Source organism: Notamacropus eugenii, chromosome 1, assembly GCF_028372415.1.
Source record: "Notamacropus eugenii isolate mMacEug1 chromosome 1, mMacEug1.pri_v2, whole genome shotgun sequence".
NCBI lineage: Eukaryota > Metazoa > Chordata > Mammalia > Diprotodontia > Macropodidae > Notamacropus > Notamacropus eugenii.
In genome coordinates this window covers 718,841,631-718,865,293 of record NC_092872.1, presented here as the reverse complement: position 1 = coordinate 718,865,293, position 23,663 = coordinate 718,841,631, and the positions used below count along the sequence as shown (strand labels likewise).

At 42.6% G+C, this 23,663-nt stretch overlaps 1 pseudogene and 1 gene segment (V, D, J or C); one reads left to right on the top strand and one right to left on the bottom strand.

Annotated features, from left to right (window-relative positions):
• Nucleotides 1–1,699: 1,699 nt before the first annotated feature.
• On the bottom strand, nucleotides 1,700–2,743 carry LOC140528541 (immunoglobulin kappa variable 1-27-like). The segment is given in 2 exon segments: nucleotides 1,700–2,508; nucleotides 2,673–2,743. Coding segments are annotated over 2 exon segments (516 nt in total).
• A 16,482-nt stretch (nucleotides 2,744–19,225) lies between these two features.
• Nucleotides 19,226–22,118, top strand: LOC140520060 (rho GTPase-activating protein 23 pseudogene; annotated as a pseudogene).
• Nucleotides 22,119–23,663: the final 1,545 nt, after the last annotated feature.

The window sequence follows — 23,663 nt, the reverse complement described above, 5'->3', positions numbered from 1 at the left end:
ATAAAGTTAGGTAACCAAAACTGTGGAAACCCTAAAAACATCTTCACAGATTCTAGAAGTTTGGAGATTAATCATTTTCAGACTGCAGGAAGTAACTCTTCAGAAGTTAGAAAATTAAGCAAACCCCTTTGCTTTCTCCATGCTCCTTCCTTGGAATAAGGTACATAGATGGAAATTTCTGAAATTTGAAAATTGAAGAAGCAAATTTAAGTAATTGTACTAAATCATACTTAGAATGACCAAGGAATCTCCAGATTTGAAATCCATAAGCAGAAACCCCTTTAGAGCTGTCCTGAGAATATAGACTTGTCCAAGGAAAGAAGTCTGGGGACCAGATAAGTACATGAGACATCTGCAACTCAAAAAGTGCTGAGTCAATGGACATGGAGAATGGGTTACTGGGACACAAGGAGACTTGATGTGAGTTAACATTAGTGATACTGATTGTATTATTTGCATGGTTGATGTTTAGATTTTCTTGGTTACCTTGGTGGGATGTAAATCTCCCTACACAAAAGTAGTGTGTTGTGAGTTTTTTGAGTAGTTTAATTTGTACCTGACTTAATATAATAATGCAACTATAAGAAATGTGAGAAAAGCATTATTAAATTCTTATTTTCAGCATGTATTCCTAGGAAACTGAACCATCTCTATATGCCTTTAACCAAGGACCTATGTTATGCTGACTAGCCCCTCAGATGCAAAGATTGGTAAAAGAAGTTTTCTCTCAATTGTCAATTCCTATGTCTTCTAAGGGCTGCTACCAGGTCATTCTGACCACTCCCACAGCTGTCAAATTGTGGGTGTGGACTCTTGGATTATCTGAAGATGGCCTATTCCTAATGGACCTTTGAACCCATTGGAGTCCTTGTCCTTTGGCTTCATAAAGGCCTAAAGAAGATGACATCTGAGGCAAAGGTTCCTCCCAGAATCCACACCATGCCTGTCAGAAGAAGGGCTCATTCCCCACTTGAGTCCCCACTCCTGATTCTTATATTCCCTATGCTGTTTGCCCATATATCCTGGTTGAACTAGCTTTGATTTTGCTTGACTTTGTCTGTGTGATTTCTGTTCACTATGCCCTTCTCTCTTCTGACCTTGGGTCATTTTTTACTGTCCTTCTTTACATGTTTTTGCTTGCATCTCAGTGGCTGCTCATCTCTTTCAGCAGTCCCCCACCAACCTACCCTGCCTGAATATTTCAATGGATATGCTCCTTCTGCTATCCTGACTGGTAGAAAATGTTCCATCCCCAAGGGGATGGAGAGAACCAATTGTGATCTGAGCCTATTGACCTTCATCAGTCAGGTTCGTGGCTCTTTTATCTTACCATCTGCCCTGGATATGTTTTTCATGTGTGGCAAGTCCCTTCATCAGATTCTTAGCCCTCTATGAACTGGTCTTTGCACCATCATTGCTGTGGTGCCCAACCTTTGATATTTTTGACATCTGAGACTAATCTGGTCCCCTTGACACCTTTGTGCTTATGCTTGTTAATGCTAGTTCCTGAACCCTTTCTCTGTTCTGGCACCATAGCCATTACCACACTGTCCAGGCCCTGCCACTCATCATGGGGAGGGCAGTATCCAGGCCCCTATGTCAATGGGAAAAGGGGGCCTGATATTTTCAAATGTGGTTTTAAAAAATTTATTCTGGCAGATGGCAGACATGAATGACTAGGTAGCTAGAGTGAGGTCCCAGAGTGAGAAGAAAGACTGAATCCATCCTATGCACTGATTTCCCTTAAGAACTTCTGGGAGTGTTCCATTCACCTTGTCTATCCTGGCTGTCTTTTTATGGCTGGGGAAAAGCAGGTAGAGCTAAGAGCCTAGGCCCATTGCCTTGAACTGTTTGCAACTTTGTCTTAAACACTAGCTCAGGGTGAGGGAATTGGTGTGGGGAGCAGAGAACAGAGTACAGATTGAGACCAGCTTCTGCAGCAGTCCCATGGGAAGGTTTGTGGGTCTTGGCCAAAGCTTACCAGGCAGAAGGTTCTTTCCCTTCCTCACTTTTCTTTCTTCTCTTAACCTTTCTACCTCAATCAGATCTCCTGGGACAAGTGTTTCCTACAGCAGGCCTGAGTTAGGCCCAATTCTGTCTTGAGAACAGTGGTGGCCCCAAGCCCATGACTCTGTGGCAGCAGCTGTTCCCCTGTGCTGAAGGGCTGAGCAGCCTGGTTAGGTTTTTGTTCAGGGCTGAAACCCTGTGGGAATGGAGCACTATAATGTTGAAAGCAGTAATAATCTGCAGCATCATCAGTCTCCACAGCTCTGATGATGAAGGTGTAATCTGTCCCTGATCCACTGCCACTGAACCTGGCAGGGACCCCAGACTGCAGGGTGGAAGCAGCATAGATCAGGAGCTTGGGAGTCTGTCCTGGTTTCTGCTTGTACCATGCCATGTGGTTGTAAATGCTGGAAGTGGCCTTGCAGGTGATGGTGACTCTGTCTCCTGGAGCCACAGACAGGGAGGCTGGAGTCTGCGTCAACACAATGTCTGCCTGGGCTTCTTGGTGGAAAAAGAAGAAATAAGAGACTTCAATGAAGAATTCTGTGTAGATATATTGAATTCAGGAGTAGCTCCCTCACACTCAGGCTGTGTCAGACATGTCCCCTAGAAAACTCCTTCTATGTCTAAAATGATGCCAACCTATGTCTCATTGAGAATCTTACCTTGAGGCCAGAGAAGTAGGAGCCAGAGGAGCAAGGAAGGGGAGAGCATTGTGACCCTTGCACAGCTGGAAGCAGAGAGCCCTGAGCTCATCGGAGACAAATGCATGATATTTGTATGTGAGGTTGGGTTTGTGAAAGATCCTTTCTAGATCACCATGCAAAACAGTGCTGGTCTGATCACAACTCATGACCCCAGGAGTGGTGATATGCACATGGAGGGAGTGGTATTTCCTTGAAGGTGTGACCTCTTGTGGTCTGCTTTTTTATTGCTATAGTACATGGACCTGCCTTGGTCTGGTCATGGTGGTCTCTCTGGCAGGTGGCCAATTGTGATTGTAAATGGAGGAGGCATCTCTTCCTTCCAGGAGAGATCAGATGAGTCTGGGTCTAGAGACTAAGAGTTGACAAGTATCTCTGCAAAGAATAGACCTAAGAAAGAAAGAAAGGAGCTGATTTAGAAGGAAAACTGAGACTGGGGAACCGGCAGAATTTGAAGCCAGAGAAGGGCCCAGGCTTTGATGAAATGGAGAAGGAGGGGACTTGGAGATTCTTTAGTCTAGTGGGTGGTGTGGGGAGAATGTATCCCTTGAGTTGTTGTGGAGGAGATATTTATTTTTCTCTTTGGCATTTCTGTTATATCATGTGAAATTATGAACCTCCCTTTCCCGCAGCTGGTAAAACAAACATGTGACTAAGTCCATCCATGTCTCTGCAAACTGTCTGCTTCTTTCTTTCTTTCTGAACTTCCTTCTCTTCTTCTTTGTGCTTTGAAAAGATGAGTCAGTGTTCTTCTTTCTTTTTCTCATCATGATTGCTCTGGCCTCATTCCTGATTTAAAAACTGAGAAGATATAAAGAAAACAAATCTCCTGTAACAGATAAACAAAGTCAAGCAGAATGAATCTAGATGATGGCCATATCCTCTGCAATTCCATCTCATCTAGACTTCGTGGGAAAGATTTCACTACTGGTTTTCTTAAATGGCAGAGTGAGAACAAGGCAGAAATTTCTTCCCTCAAAACTTGTAAAGATACTTCAGCTTCAGCAGTCCTAGAAGGAACTCAATAGAGGCTGACAGTTATGGCGGCGTTTACTTTGATAGCACAGTTACACTGAGGCTGAACTCAGTTTCTTCTAACTCCAGAACCAGTGTTCTATCCACTCAGCCAACAAAGTGCCCTAAAGTGTTTCATTTGTAGAAAGCCCAGCTACAGTCTATAATGGATTGTTGTTCAGTTGTTTCAGTCATGTCTCAGTCTTTCTGACACCATTTGAGGTTTCCTTTGCAGAGATCCAGGAATGGTTTGCCATTTACTTCTCCAGCTCATTTTTATAGATGAGGAAACTGAGGCAAAGAGGGTATAATATCATGCCTAGGTTCACACAGCTGTGAAATATCTGAGGCCAGATTTGAACTCAGAAAGATGAGACTTCCTGACTTCATGCCCCACATGCTATCAAATCTGACACCTAAACAAGCTTAAAAGCAGAGTTTTCAGGATGCTTTCTCCCTGCCCCTCCCCTAATGTCCTTTCTTATAGTTCTTTTATCCCCTGGCTTTTCCTAAGCTCTTTTTTATTACATTAATATATATTTATAAAACAAGCATTCCTTCATAACATAGTCCAATGAAAAGATGATTGTACATGAAACTGCTATTCCTTTCAAATATACAACAAAGTTACCATGTAAATTTCTTATTTTTTTTCTCCATTTTTCTACCTTCCCTCCTGCTTTGTTCTTTTCCCTCTCATTTTCCTTAGAATCCTTAAGGAACATAAGGATGACTGTCTCCAATGCTGATGGTCCAGTTCTTTTAGAAGATGAACAAGCGGTTACTGTAGACCCCTCGAAAAACCATTTCGAATCCCCAATATTTGAGAAAGTCCTTAAACCTAGATTGTTCAGTCAGGAGAGGCATGGTGGCCCACTTCTGAGCTCAATCTACCATAATGCTTTGCTATGCTCTGGCATAATAGACATAATATATTTGCTCTCTGAGTAAATTCAAAATGCCCCATTCCTGTGTCAACATGACAAGGCCAGTTTCTTATTGACCAAGTTGACCAAGAGTATTCTTTTTTTATGACCACCAAGGACAAGGCCCCTTGATCAGACACTACCTTGAATAATGGGACTTTTCTTATTTTAAGTATCTTATGGACATATACAGTTATCCTGGGATTGTAATTTCAGTTGACACTTTGTAAATTGTCTTGTCTTATTGAATTTACAATCTATTCACTGAAGAAATTCCTTTCTCATATCATGCTTAACCATATGGAGAGCATAAATTTGGACTCTGAAGGGCTGAGTAGCCTGGGGAAGATTTTGTTCCCCTCCCCAGGCTACTCAGCCCTTCAGTGTAAGGGAGCAGCTGCTGCCCCAGAGTCACAGTGTTGGGGCCACCACTGCACTCAGGAAAGAATGGGGCCTAATTCAGCTGTGCTGCAGAAGCCTCTGGTCCCAGGGCCTCTGGTTGAGGTAGAAAGATTAAGAAGAGAAAGAAAAAGGAGGAAGAGAAAGAATCCTCTGCCTGGTCAGCATTAGCCAAGGACCACAAACCTTCCCATGGGGGATGCTTCTCTAAGTTGCCCTCATTCTTTACTTTTCCCTCTGCTCCCTCCCCCAAGCTCATCACCCTGAGCTAGTTTTTAAGAGGAAATTGCAAATAACTCAGGGCAGTGGGCCTAGGCTCTCACCTCTGACTGCTTTTACTCAGCACTAAAAAGATAGCCAGGATAGAGAAGGTGGACACAGCAGGCCCTAAATGTCTTGAGGCAACTCAGTCTATAGGGTGGATCCAGTCTCTCTCATCACTCTGGGAATTTAACTTTCAGGTAACACTAAGTCTCCTATCTTGGTCACCCTTGGTAGTTGTTCATCTTCCCACAGACTGGACCATCAGCCTTTGGGATAAGGATCTTTAACTTCCATAAGGCTGGTAAGGAAAATGGGAGTGAAAAGAAGAATAAAAGAGGATGGTAGAGGAAAAGAGAAATTTACATGATAACTTTGTTGTATATTTGACAAAATAGCAAATGGTGCCTAGTAGATTAGCAGCTTCATGTGCAATCATCTTTTTTATTTTATTATGTTATAGAAATGCTTTTTTATTCCATAAATGTATGTTAATAAAATTTTTAAAAGAGATTAAGAAAAGCCAGGAAAAATGAAACTACAAGAAAGGAGGTCAGAGGAGGGGCAGGGAAAAAGTATCCTAAAAAGTCTGTTTTTAAGTTTTTTAGGTACTAGATTTGATAGCATGTGGGGCATGAAGTCAGGAAAGCTCATCTTCCTGAATTTAAATCTGGCATCAGATACTTCCTAGCTGTGTGACCCTAGGCAAATCACTTAACCTTCTTTGCCTCAGTTTCCTCACCTATAAAAATGAGGTGAAGAAGCAAATGGCCAACCATTCCTGGATCTTTGCCAAGAAAATCCCAACATGAGGTCATGAAGATTTGAACAAAACTGAAAACACTGAACAGCAAAGCATTAATAGTACTTTAAGGTTTAATAATCACTTTACATGTGTTAACTTATTGAATCCTCACAGCAACACAGCTAGCTGCCTAAGTAGAACTAAACAAATATGGCACATGAATGGTATGGAATATTACTGCATCATGATAAATGGGGAATATGAAGATTTCAGAGAAATATGAGGAGTTGTGTAAACACAAATATTATTAAGCATATTAATATTAGTATTAATAATAAGTAGAACTAAGAAAATAATACACATAATGACTAACCATGTAAATTGTTAAGAATAAAAGAATTTTTAAGAATAAAACAATGAAACTGAATGCAGTATAGCTATAATGACCAACCTTTCTCCTGGAGAATAGCCCAGGAAATTCTCTTCCTTTCCTGCCTTGTAGTGGTGGGGGGTGATGGCTGTGGAATATTGCCTGTACTGTCAGAGTCAATTGATTGATTGATTACTTTTGATGAACTACATTTTTTGTTTTTTCTTTTTTTGGATTCCTTATTACAAGAGGTGGATTTCTGGAAACGAGGAGAGGTATTCAGAAATGAAGGTGAAACAAAGACCAAAAAAATCAATTTACATGTTTATCTCAAAGGCAGGATTTGAACTCAAGGCTTTCCTGTCTCCAGAAACAATATTCTAGTCACTAGCAACACTGCTTTCCTAGGTAGAAGAAAGAGAAGAAGAATGGTATAATCATCAAAGCACTGGACTTAAGAGATCAAAAGACAGTGTTTGAACCTCAATTATGTCATTTTGGGGTCAGGTGAGCACGAGTAAGTCAAAGCCCCAGCCTCCTCATCTATAACACGGGCAATGTGCATTTGTGTAACAGCTACTATATGCTAGGCAGTATGCTGAACTCTTGACAACTATTATCTCCTTTGATCCTCACAACAACTCTGGAAATATCCCCATTTAATAGATGAGGGAACTGAGGCAAACAGAAGTTAAGGACTTTCCCAGGGTGACAAGAGTTAATGTTTGGGACCAGATTTGGACACAAGTCTTCCTGACTCCAGGCCTACCTCTCTAACCACTGTACCACCAGCTGCCACCAATGATAACAAACATAATATCTCCATTAAAGTAGGGAAAGGAGGCCACTGCTGCCACCCAGAGACCACTGAATGTCATGTCAGTCTGTCTGCCACTGCCATTCACTCTGGGCACAGAACATTCAGTCCTGGATAAAAATGACCTGATACAGAAGGCCACATTGGCTGAGCAGGCTGAGGGATATGATGACATGGCAGCCTGCATGAAGTGTGTAACTGAGCAAGACGTTGAATTATCCAATGAGGAGAGGAATCTTCCCTCCGTTGCTTACAAACATGTCTTGGGGGCCTGAAGGTCATCTTGGAGGGTTGTTTCAAGTAGAATCTAGATGAAACAGACCACAGGGTCAGGCAGATTCTATTATCTTCAATATTGGTCAATCTTGTCTATACCTAAAACTTAAGGGAAGCGAGCCTTCAAGTGAATTGGAGGGCTTAAGATTTTAGGACGTGGAGATGGGGGTAGGGGTGGAGAATGAGAAAGAATGAAATATGGAGAATGGGTACAAGGTACATCTTCCTTTCAGCTTAGAATTGAATGATATGAGAAAAATGATTTGTTGACATGAAAGCCCAGGTCCCAGGAAGGAGCTGAGGAAGCTTGGGACAGACAGTGACTCTTCTCTGTTTTTTACCTACTCTTATAACTGACTCTTGGGACTTCTCCTGCCCACAGTCCTGGGAGTTCTTTGCTTTAGAAGTGGGATATCAGGGCTGACTCAGAAGCAGAAAGCCCTCTTCATGAGGAAATGAATGGAAAAGTGCTGAGAACATAAGAAATAAGTCCTAGCTTCTCTTTAGGAACAATAGGAAGGTAGAGAGACCCAGGGATGGTCGTTAAGGGTTCAAAGGAAGAAATATGGGACCCAGATCACAGGGTGAAAATTGGAGGAAAAGGTCACAGTTCATTTTAATATGCTTCCTGCTAAAAGGGTGGGAATCTTTCATGTCTTGGGTGTTTATACTAGGATGATAATCTTTTACCTGATGGAACACAGAAAGTCTGTTGATTTCCAGTTGCACAAATTCTATGATCTAGAAAGTGTTCTATTACCTAGAAAGGGGGAGAAGCAAAGCTATGTCAGCACCAAAGGGTTTAAGATTGTCTCCACATGACAGCTATCCAAGAGATTGTTCCTATACACCAAATCTAATCTCACCAAACACTTAAAGCATGCCATAGCCTACAGAAAATCAGAAGGGTTTTGACAGTGGACAAGTGACCATTACTGACGCTGGTTCTCCACACACACAACATTCACTTTGCACAGTATAGCTTCCATGCCTAGAAGGCAGTTCCTCCCCACTACCTATTAGAATCCCCTGGTTCTTTCAAATCTCAGCTCAAGTACTACTTTTTACATGAGAAAGTGGTACCACCTTCTCCCTGAAAATCACCTCATATTTCTTTTTCAAGTGCCTAGATATGAGTATGTTGCTTACTCAGGTATGCCATGTATCCATAATGTCTAGCACAGAGGAATCACTTAATAAATTCCTTGTTGTCTGAGTAATTGAAAAGTCATCCTCAAAAGTATTAACCCTGCAGAGTTTGTTCTAAGAAAAACAAAATTAGGGTATATATCCATGTTTATTTCTCTCAAAGTAGTAGACATGCATGTGTCAATGCAAGGGAGTTCATTTGGACATTAACTTTCAAAGGAAGGTTAGTTGAAGGAGAGTAGATGAGGATCTGCTCCCTCCTCCTGTTTGAATCAGGATGCCTATGTTAGCCAAAATTATTGTTGTCATAGAACAAGAGAGTACATCCAGGATGTCTGAGTTCTGTCAGCAGTGAAGAAGGGAATGTCATAAAATATGAGAGTCATAACAAGAGAGAGTCATAAAACAACAAGATAAGAGATTTGCCATTCATCAAGACAGTATCGAGTTTAAGATGTTTGGCCTTTATCTGTCATAAACAGTAGAATGCTCCAGGTCAGCTTCATCATGTCTTGAGTTTGCTGGCTTGGCAAGAGAATCTGGGTTTCACAAAGAGAGCACTGCATGAGGTTGTTAATCAGGGCTCAAATTGTCCTATCCAATTGACGAGTTCAGGTTTGGGGTCTTCATCAGGTGATGAGGGGTTCACATGGGTGTCACACATGGGAGTGTCAAGTCTTGAAATAAATCAAAGCCATAGGTTGAAGATTAAAGCATCTTTAGTTGAGATAATAGGGTAGCAAACCTACTGTCCTGGGGAGGATGTCCTATGAATGTAAAGCACTATGGATTTCCCAAACTAGAGATCTATGATAAAGGTCATATACTTTTAGCAGGGAAGGGAGAGGAGATACCAAGGCTTGGACATGAGATGTCAGTCATCCTGGATAATCTGAGCAAGGAAAATCTCTTCCTTCTGAGTGTTTTGTCCTTCACATCATGAATCCTAATAGAAGAAGGCGTAAGAACATCAGGGGGCCACCTGTCTGAAGTTGGTTTTGTTTACAGATGAAGATTCCAAAGTAGGGGCTAGTTGTGGTTTTGTTTGTTCTTCATCCTTCTTTCTGGAAGAGGACCCATGACATCATGAGTGGGATGTCTTGACTTGCAAGTGAATTGGATTTAAGTGAAGAAGGGCTGGGCAAGGTCATTAGCCTAAATTTCCTCTAGAATCATCAGAGTTCAGTGGCAAGACATAGATCAGGATGATGGGTGCAATGGGTTTGATGGTCCCAGATCTAGTCAGAGAGAGGTCTTTCCCAGGTCTCGGTTTTTCAATTCTCTTTCTTAGGTTTCAGGAACCATCTCCAGTAGGCCTGATCTATGTCTTTCAACTGAACCCAGATGGCTCTGGAGGAGAGACTGAGGTTTATGACTTTATAAAGCCCTGCCTCACTTAAATCCAATTCACTTGCAAGTTAAGACACCCCCCTCTTGATGTGGCCTCTGCAAGAATGAAGGAAGACCAACAATCTGTGAGGAAGAGGAGGCGCTCCAGTTAGGCAACGCTCCTTTCTTCTTTCTTTCCTGCATCCCTTCCTCCTTTCCACCCTACCTTCCCCTCTTCCTCCCCATGGGGATTCATGCACTGACCTATGGCTGCTCTGCACAAAGGAATAGAAATTGCTTAAGATCAAGTTCTGGAAAAGCAGGCTTTGATAAAGCCCATTCAGATTCAGATGGAGCTACTTCACTATGCCTGAAATCCCAGTCACTCTGGTTCTCATTGATTGGTCAATAAAATGATCCAGTCCAAGCTTGTCTTGGTCACTATTTGGGTTTTGATGACCCAGAGTGAGTGTAAATACAAAGTCTTTCTGCTCTGGACAGAAGACGTTTAGGGTCTTCCCCTCCAAATTATTTTGTGACTAGATCTCTTTATCTTACCAGGCTGCAAATACTACAGGTGCAAAAGCCTTGAGTGGTGGAAACTTTCTAAGGGGAAGAAAGGAGATAGTGGAATTTGCTTGGAAAAAGGAACCTCAATAACCATTTTGCTCCTTTTGGCCCTCGTTTCCTCAATGACAAAAATGTAAAGTTGAGACTAGTAATCCCGTTTTTTTCTTTTTACCTATTATAAAGATATAACAGAAATACAGAAGAGAAGAATAAATATCTTCCCAGAACAACCCAAGAGACACATTCTCCCCACACCACCTGCTAGACCAAAGACTCTCCAAGCCCTCTGCATCTCCATTCCATCCAAGCCTGGGCCCTTAACTTTTCCAAAATTCTGTTGATTCCACAGTCTTAGTTTTCTTTCCAACTGCTCCTTTCTTCCTTAATTCTATTCTTTGCATAGATACTTGTCAGCTTTTGGTCTTGTGGATCTGAAAATTTGGTTAAAGGAGGCAAACAGGCTAAGTGATGTGTAAATCCATATTGTTTATCTCCTTAAAGCTAGGGACAGCTAGTGAACTTGTATACAAGGAACCAAAATAGATATTCTATTTGATACAAGAATGACCAGGCTTTAATGCATTTTTAGAACAATCTTACCTCAGCATGTCTGTGTCACTCAAATTTATCATCTCTATAAATGATTAACCATATTATGAGAAAGGAATTTTCTTAATTGAATAGGTGGTAAATACAATAACACAAGAGAGTTGACAAAATGTCATTTGAAATTGCAACCCAGTATATGTGCATTTTCTTTACCATTAACATTCCATATCATGGTATCTGTCCACAAAATGTTGAGATTCAGAAAATGCACCAATATTCAAGATAGTGTCTCAGGTTAATGGGCCCATCCTTAATGGTTATAAACAGGAAAAAAGGCACTTAAATGAGTCACATATGACTTTGTTAACAAAGGGAGAGGAATTTTCTGAGTTTACTCAGAGAACAAAGAGGTTGTTAGGTCCAGGCTCCTCTTTGGGTTGATTAATTCATGTTGAGGACCTGGTTAAGGTCCAACAATGATGTTAAATAATTATTAGTCTCTGAACCCAGAGCCATCTGATCTCTCCTGGAAAGATAGAGCAAACTCCCCCAATTATAATCACAATTGACTACCTGCCACAGCCACCACCATGTCCATCCTAAGTCAGGTCCATTTAAAAAATCAATAAAAATAGAGGCCACACCTTCAAGGAAACACAACTTGGTCACTCCCTTCATGTGCATATAACTGCTCCTGGGGTCATGAGTTGAGGTTGTACCAGCACTGTTTTGCATGATGATCTCCAAAGGACCTTTCACAAACCCAGCCTGACATACAAATATCCTCCACCTTTCTCACTGAGCTCAGAGCTCTTTGCCTCCAGCTCTGCAAGGGTCACAATGCTCTCTCTTTCTTTGTTCCTCTGGCTCCTACTGTTTTGGCCTCAAGGTAAGACTCCCAGTGAGATATAGGTTGGCATCATTTTAGATACAGAAGGAGTTTTCCAGTGGGCATCTCTGACACAACCTGAGGATAAAGAAACAACTCCATTCACTATATGTAGACAGGGTTCTTCACTGAAATCCCTTTTCTCTTTTCCTTTTCTACCAAGAATACCAGGCAAACATTGTGTCAACCCAGACCCCAGTCTCCCTGTCTGTGGCTCCAAGAGACAGAGCCACCATCAACTGCAAGGCCAGTTCCAGCATTCTCAACTACATGGACTGGTACCAGCAGAAACCAAGACACTCTACCAAGCTCCTGATCTATGATGCTTCCTCCCTGCAGTCTGGAGTCCCTGCCAGGTTCAGTGGCAGTGGCTCTGGGACAGATTTCACCTTCACCATCAGTGCTTCGGAGGCTGAGGATGTGGCAGATTATTACTGTTTTCAGTGGGATAGTTATCCATTCCCACTGTGCTTCAGTACTGAACAAAAACCTCCCCATGCTGATGAGTCCTTCAACATAGGGGAACAGCTGCTGCCCCAGAGTCACAGGCTCAGGGCAACCATTGTCCTCAGGGGAGAATTGGGCCTAATTGAGCTCTGCTGCAGGAAACACTTGTCCCAACGGCTCTCATTGAGGTAGAAAGATTCAGAAGAGAAAAAGAAGAAGAGAAAAATATCTTCTGCCTTGTTAGCTTTAGCCAAGGACAACAAATCTTCCCATGTCGGCTGCTTCCAGAAGCTAGTCTCGTTCTTTTCCGTGGTCTCTGCTCCTTAACACAATTCTTTTTCCCTCAGCTGGTGTTTAAGAGGAATCTGTAAACAATTCTGGAGAATGAGCCTGGACTCTCAACTCTAGCTATTTTTCCTTAGCCCTAAAAAGGCAGCTGGGATGGATAAGGTGGATGGAGTAGTCCTTAAAGGTCTTGAGGCAACTCATTCTATAGAAAGGATCCAGTCTTCTCCTCACTCTGTGGATTTAACTCTCAGGTAAAACTAGATCTCCTGTCCTTGTCGTTTTGTGGTGGTCACTTCTTCATCTTCCCAGAGAGCTGGACCATCAGCATGGGGGATAATGATCCTTAACTTCCATAAGACTTCTAAGGAAAATGGGAGTGAAAAGAACAATAGGTTAGAAGGGTAGGGAAAAAACCCCCAATGTATATGATAACTCCACTGTATATTTGAAAGGAATAGCAGGTTGTACATAGTAGATTAGCAGTTTCATGTACCATCATTTTTTTATTGTACTATTTTGTTGAAATGATTGTTTTATTCAATAAATATGTATTATTGTAATAAAAAAAAGGTTTAAGAAAATTAAGAAAAGAGGCGAGACCAAAATGGCAGAGCAAAGGCAGGGACTCACTTGAACTCTCCCCCAAACTCCTTTAAATGCCTCCTTTAAATGCCTGTTGAAAATGACTAAACAAATTTGAGAGTAGCAAAACATAAAAAATGGAATGAAACAAGTTTCCAACATAAGACAAGTTTGAAGGGCAACAGAAAAGGTTTGTTCCACTATGGTGAAAGAGGGGCACAGTCCAGAGCAGGCCTCACCAGCACAGACTGGGCCCCAGCAAAACCAGAGCAGGCCTTGGGGCAACTGAATCATTGACAGAAGTGGTAGTTACAAACCTCTTAGTTCACAGACACCAAAAACAACATAGAAGATCAGAAAGAAAGATCAGTTGCCCAACTGGATGAAAATGGAGTGCACACCAGCACTGCCCTGACCACAGAAAAGTAAGGGCAGGCCTCAGGACTGACTGATCAATTGTGGCAGCAGAAGCAGCTGCTTTCTAAGTTCTAATGCCACAAATGGTCAAACAACTAGTCAGAAGGAGATTACAAGGGTCTCTTTGCTAGCACTGAGGTAGGACATTGTTGCTTTGTCCATTCTCAGATCGAGGTCCTGGGGAGGAATCCTAGGACAAGGAGGATCACTAGCATAGTGGAGTTTGTAGCCACAGAGGAGGGGGTACACTCCTCAAAGGTTCAGAGAAGAAAAGAGGGCTTGCGGTCACTCACAGATCAGAGCACAGGTCAGGAGAGTAGTAAACACCTTGGAATAACTAAAAGCTTATAGGTGCCTAGAAGTATCTTTGGAAAGAGCTATACCAAATGAGTGAAGCTTGGGACAGTGTGCTCCATCTGGGAAGCAGAGTCCTACATTAACAAAGATATAAAAGTCAAATGATACTGTAACAAAATTATCAAATAATGGAAAAAACACTCTGAATACAGAAAGTTTCTGTGGTGACAAGGAAGATCAAAATACATATTCAGAAGACAGCAATAAAGTCAAAAGTCCTACATCCAAAGCCTCCAAAATAAAGGTGAATTGGTCTCAGGCCATAGAAGAGCTCAAATTAGATTCGAAAATCAAGTAAGAGAGGTAGAGGAAAAATTGGGAAGAGAAGTGAAAGTGATGCAAGGAAATCATGAAAAATGGGTCAACAACTTGCTAAAGGCAGCACAAAAATATGCCGAAGAAAATAACACCTTAAAAATACACTAACCTAAATGGCAAAAGAAGTCCAAAATGTCAAAGAGGAAAAGAATTTCTTAACAAACAGGGTGAGACAAATGGAAAAGGAGGCCCAAAAGCTTACAGAGGAAAATAAATCCTTCAAAATTAAAATGGAGCAAATGGAAGCTAATGACTTTATGAGAAAACAAGATATCAAAAAACAAAACCAAAAGAATGAAAAAATAGAAGACAGTATGAAGTGTCTCATTGGAAAAACAGATGACCTGGAAAATAGATATAGATGAGAAAATTTAAAAATTATTGGATTACCTGAAAGTCATGATTAAAAAATTATTCTAGACATCATCTTTCAAAAAATTATTCAGAAACACTGCCCTGATATTCTAGAATCAGAAGATAAAATAGAAATTGAAAGAATATACTGATCACCTCCTGAAAGAGATCCCCAAATGAAAACTCCCAAGAATATTACAGTCAAATTCCAGAGTTCCCATGTCAAGGAGACAATATTGGAAGTAGAGCGAGAAAGAAACAATTCAAGTATTATGGAGCTACAGTGAGCATAACACAAGATTTAGCAGCTTCTGCTTTAAAGGATTGCTGGGCTTGGAATATGATATTCCAGAGGGCAAAAGAGCTAAGATTACAACCAAGAATCACCTACCCAGAAAAACTGAGTATATTCCTTCAGGGGGAAATGAATATTGAATGTGGCACAGGAGTTTCAAGTATTCTTGATGAAAAAACCAGAATTGCACAGAAAATTTGACTTTCAAATATAAGACTCAAGAGAAAGGGAAAAAGGTAAACAAGAAAGGAAAATCATAAGGGACTTAATAAGTTTCAACTGGCTATATTTCTACATGGCAAGATATTTGTAACTCATGAGAACTTTCTCATTATTAAGGTCATTAGAAGGAGTACATATTGACAAAAGTCACAGGTGTGAGATAAATATGAAGAGATGATAGCTAAAAAAACAAAATTAAGGACTGAGAGAGGACTGTACTACAAGAAAGTGAAAAGTAAAAGCATAATGGGATGAATTATCACACATGAAAGAGGCAAAAAAAAGCTTTTACAATGGAGAGGAATAAGAAAGATGTGAAAGAGAAAGAATGAACCTTACTCTCATTAGAAATGGCTAAAATAGGGAATAACATACACACTATGATGGACATAGAAATATGTCTTACCCCATAGGAAAGTAAGAGGAGAATAAAATAAAACATGAGGTGGGAGAGTGGGGGACTAATAGAAGGGAGGCCACATAGGGCAAGGGGACAGTCAGAAGCAAAACATCTTTGGGAAGGGATAGTGTGAAAGCAAAGAAAGAATAGAATAGAGGGGAATATAGTTAGTAATCACAACTGTGAAAAATTTTGAAGCAAGTTTCTCTGATCAAGGCATCATTTCTCCAACATAGAGAACTGAATCAAATTTATAAAGAAAGTCATTTCACAATGGATAAATGATCAAAAATATGATCAGTTTTCAGATGCAGTAATATTAAAAATGCTCTGAGTATTGATTCATAAAATGCAAATTGAAAAAGTTCTGAGGTACTACCTCCTATGTATTAGAATGACTAATAAGATAGAAGAAATAAATCACAAATGTTGAAGGGAATGTGGGGAAAAGGAGACATTAATGCACTGGTGGTGATGGTGTGAACTGATTCAACCATTCTGCAGAGTAATTTGGAACTATGCCCAAAGGGCTATAAAACCATGCATACCCTTTGACCTAACAATATCATTACTAGGTCTGTAGTCCAAAAGAGACAGAAAACAAAAAGGAAAAGGACTTTATACATACAAAAATATTTATAGTATCTCTTTTCTGGGGGCAAGTAATTGGAATTTGAGGGCATGCCCATTATTTGGGGAATAGCTGAACAAATTGTAGAGTGTGATTGTGATGGAATACTATCGTACTATGAGAAATAATGAGCTGGATGGTCTCAGAAAAACCTGGAAATACTTGCAGGGGCTGATACAAAGTAAAATGTACTGTGTACAAACTAACAGTAGTATTGTAAGATGATCAGCTGTGAAGGACTTAGCTATTCTCAGCAATACTAAGATCCAAGACAACTCTGTAGGACTTATGAAGAAAAATTCTAACCATCCCAGAGAAAGAACTGTTGGTGTCTGAATACTGATTGAAGCATACTTTTTGTTGTATATTATTTTTCTTGAGTTTTATTGCTATGTTTTCTTTCACAACATGCTGGTTATGGATATGTGTTTGCATGACGACCCCTATATAGCCTATATTGAATTGCTTGCTTTCTCAAGGGGAGCCTGGGAAAGGAGATAATTTGGAACACAAAGTTTTAAAAAGAATGTTGAAAATCATTTTTACATATAATTAGGGGAAAATAAAATACTAAATAAACAATTAAAGAAAAGCAAGAATAAAAAAGAGTTATGTGAAAAGAGGTTAGAGAAGTAGCATGGAGGAAGTATCCCAAAAAGTCTACTTTTAAACTTGTTTTAGTTGACTGATTTGATAGCATGTGGGGCATGAAGTCAGGAATACTCATCTTCCTGAGTTCAAATCTGGACTCAGACACTTGCTAGCTATGTGATCTTGGGCAAGTCACTTAATCTTCTTCTTTTCTTTCTTTCTTTCTTTCTTTCTTTCTTTCTTTCTTTCTTTCTTTCTTTCTTTCTTTCTTTCTTTCTTTCTTTCTTTCTTTCTTCCTTCCTTCCTTCCTTCCTTCCTTCCTTCCTTCCTTCCTTCCTTCCTTCCTTCCTTCCTTTCTTTCTTTCTTTCTTTCTTTCTTTTCTTCCTTCCTTAATTCCATTCTTTGGTTAGACACTTGTCAACTCTTGATCTTTAGACCCAGATCTATCTGATCTCTCCCGGGAAGGTAGAGATGCCTCCCCCATTTATAACACAATTGGTCCCCTGCCACAGACAACACCATGGCCAGCCTAAGACAGGTTATAGCTATAAAGAAAGAGACCAAATGAGGTCATACCTTCAATGAAATACAATTGGGCTACTCTCGCCATGTGCATATAACTACTCACATGGTCCTGGAGTTGAGGTAGGACCAGCACTGTTTTGCATGATGATCTCTAAGGGATCTTTCACAAACCCAGCCTGAGACTCCAATATCTCCCACCTTTCTGACTGAGCTAGAGTTCTCTGCCTCCAGCTCTGAAAGGGTCATAATGCTCTCCCCATCATTGCTCATCTTACTCCTACTGCTCTGGCCTCAACATAAGACTCCCAATGTGCCATAGGTTGACACCACTTTAGAGATAGTAGAAATTTTCCAAGGGGCATCTCTGACACAGCCTGAGGGTGAGGGAATTACTCCTGAATCCACTGTATCCACACAAGACTCTTCACTGAAATCTTTCTTCTTTTCCTTTCTTTTTATAAAAAAAATTATTTATTTGTTTTCAACAATCATTTCCACAAAATTTTCCACAAAATTTCCAAATTTTCTTCCCATCTCTCCCCTCCCCCCATCTCAAAGTTCCAAGCATTCTAATTACCCCTACCACCTATCTGCCCTCCCTTCTAACATCCCTTCCTTCCCTTATCCCCATCTTTTCTTTTGTCCTGTAGGGCAACATAAATTTCTGTACCCCATTACCTGTATTTCTTGTTTCCCAGTTGTATGCAAGAACAATGCTCAATAGTTCTTCCTAAAACTTTGAGTTTCAACTTCTCCTCTTTCCTCCCTCCCCACCCACCCCCATTGGGAAGGTAAGCAATTCAATATAGGCCATATATGTGTAGTTTTGCACAAGACACAAACCATACAAAGCAATACAATCTTTATTATCAATGTTTACTAACATTAAGTTTCCTTGTATCTCAGTACCGCATTCTCAATGTCTATTTAAGCAGCATCTTTTGAGTCCCAGGTGTCTCATGTACTTAGCTCAGAGGGAGTGTAAATAGCAATTGTTCCTGTGCTGCACAGAAACCCTGAGGGTCTTCCCCTTCCAAATTGCTTGGTGACTACATCTCCCTATCTCTCACTAGGCTGGAAATAGAACAGCTGTTCACAGGTATGATCCCATTGTTGATTGTCATAGAAACTTATTGACTAGAGTAAAGGGGATGATGGACTTTAACAGGAAAAAGACATCTGAATAACTATTTCTCTCCCTTTTGCCTCACTTTCCCCTTCAGCAAAATGAAATCTACAGGGTTTCTTTGTTTCTTTTTATCTTTTAGAAAGCAGAAGAGAAGAATAAACATTTCCCTCCAACAAATTAAGGAACACGTTCTCCCCACACCACCTATAATACTCCAAATATCATCTAAGCCTGGGTCCTTAGTTGTCTTTAAATTCTGTTGGTTGCCCAATCTTACTTTTCTTTCTTAATCAGCTCTTTTCTTCCTTCCCTCCTTATTTCCTTTTCCTTCCTTCCTTCCTTCCTTCCTTCCTTCCTTCCTTCCTTCCTTCCTTCCTTCCTTCCTTCCTTCCTTCCTTCCTTCCTTCCCTCTCTCAAAGCCTGTGAAACAGTATATAGTGATATGCATGGGAGCTCATCATGAGAAAATGAACCCTGGTTGCTTACAGTTTATGTCTTTCAGCAGGTCACCACACATCTCTTGGCCTTAAGTGCCTTATTTGTAAAATGAGGGAAGTGGAGTCAGACCTTGGGATCTCTTCTAGCTGTTGATTCAGAGATCCCTAGAACCTGGTGTCTCTCCCTGGTTGGAGGGCAGTGTTCTAGTAAGGAAACCCTTAATCTTTTGGATGTTCAGAGAAAAGTAGGAGGGAAAAATCAAGTCCCCTTCCTCTTATCCCACTCATTGTCCCCTCACACACCAGTGCTTCTCTCTCCACAAGACTCCCTAACAGAGTGCCCAGCCTTTGAAGGCTGAGAAGCTTCTTTACAGATGGGTCCCTGGACAGTTTGGGCACATCAGAAGATGTCCCCTGCAAGAGGCATTCAACCTCTGAACTCTCAGATGTAACATTTAGTGATATTAGGAGAGAAGGCTGGTTATATTTTAAACAGATCCTCACCAAGAAGGGAAAGAAAGTGGGTGGTGGCCTGTGCCAATGGAAACGTGTCTATGTTGTTCTCTGGACACACTCACACTCCCTGGGCAAGGAATGGCTGGAAGCAGGCACTGTAGCTACCGCAGGTGAGGAGGAGACAGCACCCTTCTGCATTGGCTGGTGCCTGTTGGACATCTCCTACAGCGAGACCATTAGAAGGCATGTATTCTGGCTCACCACCACTGACTTCTGTGAATATCTCTTTCAGGCTGAGGACCGTGATGATATGCTGGGCTGCATCAGAGCCATCCGGGAAACAGCAGGGCTGAGGGTGAGAACCCTGGTTCTGCTAATCAAGCTCTGATCAGCAAGAAGCTTAATGACTACCAAAACGTAAGCAATATCTCTGGTCCCAAAGCAGACTCTTCTCTCAAGAGCTCCTGAGGAATAACAGGGCTCAAATCAGAGCTCCTGAAGCAGAATGCTCCCCGATCTCCTAGGACCTAGGATCCTCCTTCAGGGACCACAGATGACAGTGCTGCCACCTTGAGAGTCCCCTGGGGCATCAGCAACATGAAAACGAATACAAAGCTCTCCCCAAGGGCATTTGGGGTTCATCTTGAAGAATGCCAGCCTGCTGCTGATAACCAGCGGGTACCCCTGATTGTGTCAGAGTGCTGCCAGATGGTGGAGGCAAGGGGGCTTGAGTCCATTGGCATTTACGGAGTGCCCGGCAACAATGCTGTCTTACCTAGTCTGCAGAAACAGTTAAACTGAGGGCTTGGGGACATCAGCCTTCAAGATGAGCCATCAGCAGTCTCCTCAAGTCATTCTTCAGAAAACCGCCAGAGCCTCTGTTCACTGATGATAAATACAATGACTTCATTGAGGCCAAGAGGATTGAAGATTCCAGAGAGAGAATGAAAACACTGCAGTAACTGATCCGGGATCTTCCTGGTCACTACTACGAAACTCTCAAATTCCTAGTGGGGCACCTGAAAACCATTGCTGATCACTCAGAGAAGAACATGAGGGAACCCCACAATCTTGTACTGGTATTTGGGCCCACTCTATGAGAACATCAGAAGACAACATGACAGATATGGTGACTCACATGCCTGACCTGGTACAAGATCGTAGAGATGCTAATTCAGCAAATCGGACTGGATCTTCAGTAATGACGAAGAGAAGAGAGAGAGAGAGAACTCCAGTCGATGAAAAGGAATCCCAATCAGTACCCAAAATAGAGTACCTACTGCCCAACATTGGCAGGACGGTGCCCCCAGGAGAGGCAGGTTCAGATGCTATCAACTGTGGTTGGTAAGTCCAAGGGCTCCTGGGCCACAAAGAAAGGGCCGTAAACGCTGGTGATGCTGATGGCGATCTCCTTCACCTTGGCGGTCAACCGCAAACGCAAGAAGAGGTGCGAAGCTCGGGGGCTGAGGAGCAGCACGGACGACGACACAGAGGAGGAGTCCCACAGGGCAGGGACGTGCCTGCCGTCGGTGGCGGTTCAGGACGGCTCCGCTGGGCAGCCACCGGAAGCCAAGGACGCTGGGACGCCGAGCCTCCTCCCCTGCCCCCCCAGGGTCTCCAAAGAGGGAGCTGGCTAGTGGCCCGCCACCGACACCCACTCCATAGTCTTAGGCTACTCCACCCTCTCCCCCATGGACCTCAGCATGTGCTTGGGGGCCGGAGGCCGCGGAGGAGGCGGAGGGGGCGCGGGCGATGAGGCCGAGGACGAGCCCAGTGAGCTGAGCAACGTGGAGACCAACACGGAGGGCGGCGGTGGGCCGAGGCCGGGGCCCGAGAACCGGCTGCCCTGACGGCCGTTCTTCAGCTCTCACTACCTGATGTACTGCGACATCCTGGCCCGCCGGCGCCTCTTCCGTAGCCGGCCCGATGGAGACCACAGGGATGCCGTGAGCTGGACCCCGCACTCCTCAGCCTGCCGACCCCTCCGCTGCGCCTTGTCCAGCAGCCGGGAGTCGCTGCTGCCGCATCCCGCAGCGGGGGAGGAGAGACGACCCTTACCGCCCGCCCCTCGCTGATCGAGCAGCTAAGGCTGCGGCTCCGGGGCTCGGCCAACGACATGTTCAGGGTGAAGCTGCGGAGGCCTCTGGCCCTACAAACCTGACGGCGCCGCAGGAGCTGCAGGCGGCAGACCGTGGTGGTGCAGAACCCCCTGACCGACCTCAACTTCAACGAGTGAAAGGAGCTGGTCTACAGCGGCTCCCTGACCCCTGGAGAGGGAGCCCCCGCCGCGCCTGCCCAGCGACAGTAAGGACTCAGGCCTCAGCAGTCTGGAGTCCACCAAGGCTCGGCCCTCCTGCTCTTCTGCTTCACCGATGCCCCAGGCCGAGGAGCTGTCCAGCTCGCGCAGCAGGAGCTCCCGTGAACAGCTACATCGCGGCTCCACTAGCGTCTATGACCCCGGAGCTCACTCCTTCGCCACAGAGCCGCCTTTCTGTTCTTCAAATTCCCCAACTGTCCATCTTGGTGTAGGGGAGCTGCTTCTGTCCATCCTAGAGTCACCTTTATCTTCCTGCTTGGTGAGAAATGGGAGAAAGGCAAGTGAGGTCTTTTGCGTCTACGTTTTTGTGCTGGAATTGGTGAGAGAGAAGAAAATGGGAAGTTGAGGGACAAAGGGAGGGAGTGTGAACAGGAAAGGGATGGAGAGGGAGGAGAGAGAGAGAGAGAGAGAGAGAGAGAGAGAGAGAGAGAGAGAGAGAGAGAGAGAGAGAGAGAGAGAGAGAGAGAATGAGCTACTGACCTGTGACCCTGGGAAAATCTCCTAATCCTGTTTGTCTCAGTTTCCTCTTCTGTTAAATGAGCTGGAGAAGAATATGGCAAACCATGCCAGTATTTTTGCCAAGAAAATCCTAAAATCGGGTCATAAAGAGTTGGACACAATTGAAAGAACTGAACAGTAAAGTATTACATGGCACTTTAAGGTTTAATAGGCACTTTATATCTATTAACTTTTTGGATCCTCATGAGAACATAGGTGCTATTATTATCCTCATTTTATAGGTGAGAAAACTCAGGTGTGGAAAAATTAAGTGACATGCCCAGGCCACACAGCTTGCAGTCTATCCATTGGATCAGATAGCTGCCTACTTCGAGCTAAACAAACACGGTACATGAATGTAATGGAATATTACTGCATCATAATTAATGGGGATTATGAAGGTTTTAGAGAATTGTCATATGTGAACTTGTATCAAGTGAATAAGTAGAACTAAGAAAGCAATAAACACAGTGACTAACTTTAAATATTAAGACAAGAACAATGGAATTGAACGCAGTATAAGTATGAGGACTGCACCTCCCCCTGCAGTAAGGCAGAGGAAATTCTCTTCCTTTCCCTCCTTGTAGAGGTGCAGGGTAAGTCCTGTAGTCAACCACTCCCAGGACCATTGAGGAGAAAAGTCCAGCTTCCACTGCTGTCCAATCTCAGTAAATGCTGCCATAACTGCCAACCTCTACTGAATTCCTTCTAGGACTGCTGAAGCTGAAGTAGCTTTGCTAGCTTTGAGGGAAGAAACTTCTGCCTTGTTCTCACCCTGCCATTTAAGAAAACCAGCAGGGAAAAATAGCCCCAAAGTCTAGACATGACTGAGTTGCAGGCAATATGGCCACCATCTAGATTCATTCTGCTTGACTGTGCTTCTATGTTACAGGAGATTTGGTTTCTTTATTTCTTCTCAGTTTTTAATTCAGGAATGAGGCCAGAGCAATCATGATGAGAAAAAAAGTAGACCATTGACTCATCTTTTTAAAACACAAAAAAGAAGAGAAGAAAGTGCAGAAGGAAGGACAGAGAAGAGGACAGTCTACCGAGATGTGGATGGACTTTGTCATATGTTTGTTTTACCAGCTGGGGAAAGGGAGGTTCATAGTTTCACACAGAATCCTCTTTTTGTGTTCTGCTGCAGGGATGGAAATGCTCTTCTTTAACACTGAAGTTCAATATTAAAAACTTAAATTGCTAAAGGAATAAAAACCTTTTCACAGATCTGTAGTCTGGGAAATTCACTGTGCTCTGCACTCATGGACAACCCCAGGGTGGCAGGTTTGCTCCCCTATGATCTCCATTAAAGAAACTTTGTTCTTCAACTTGTGGCTTTGACTTATTTCAGGACTTGACCCTGCCTTGTTAAAGATGTCTTTTCAACAAACAA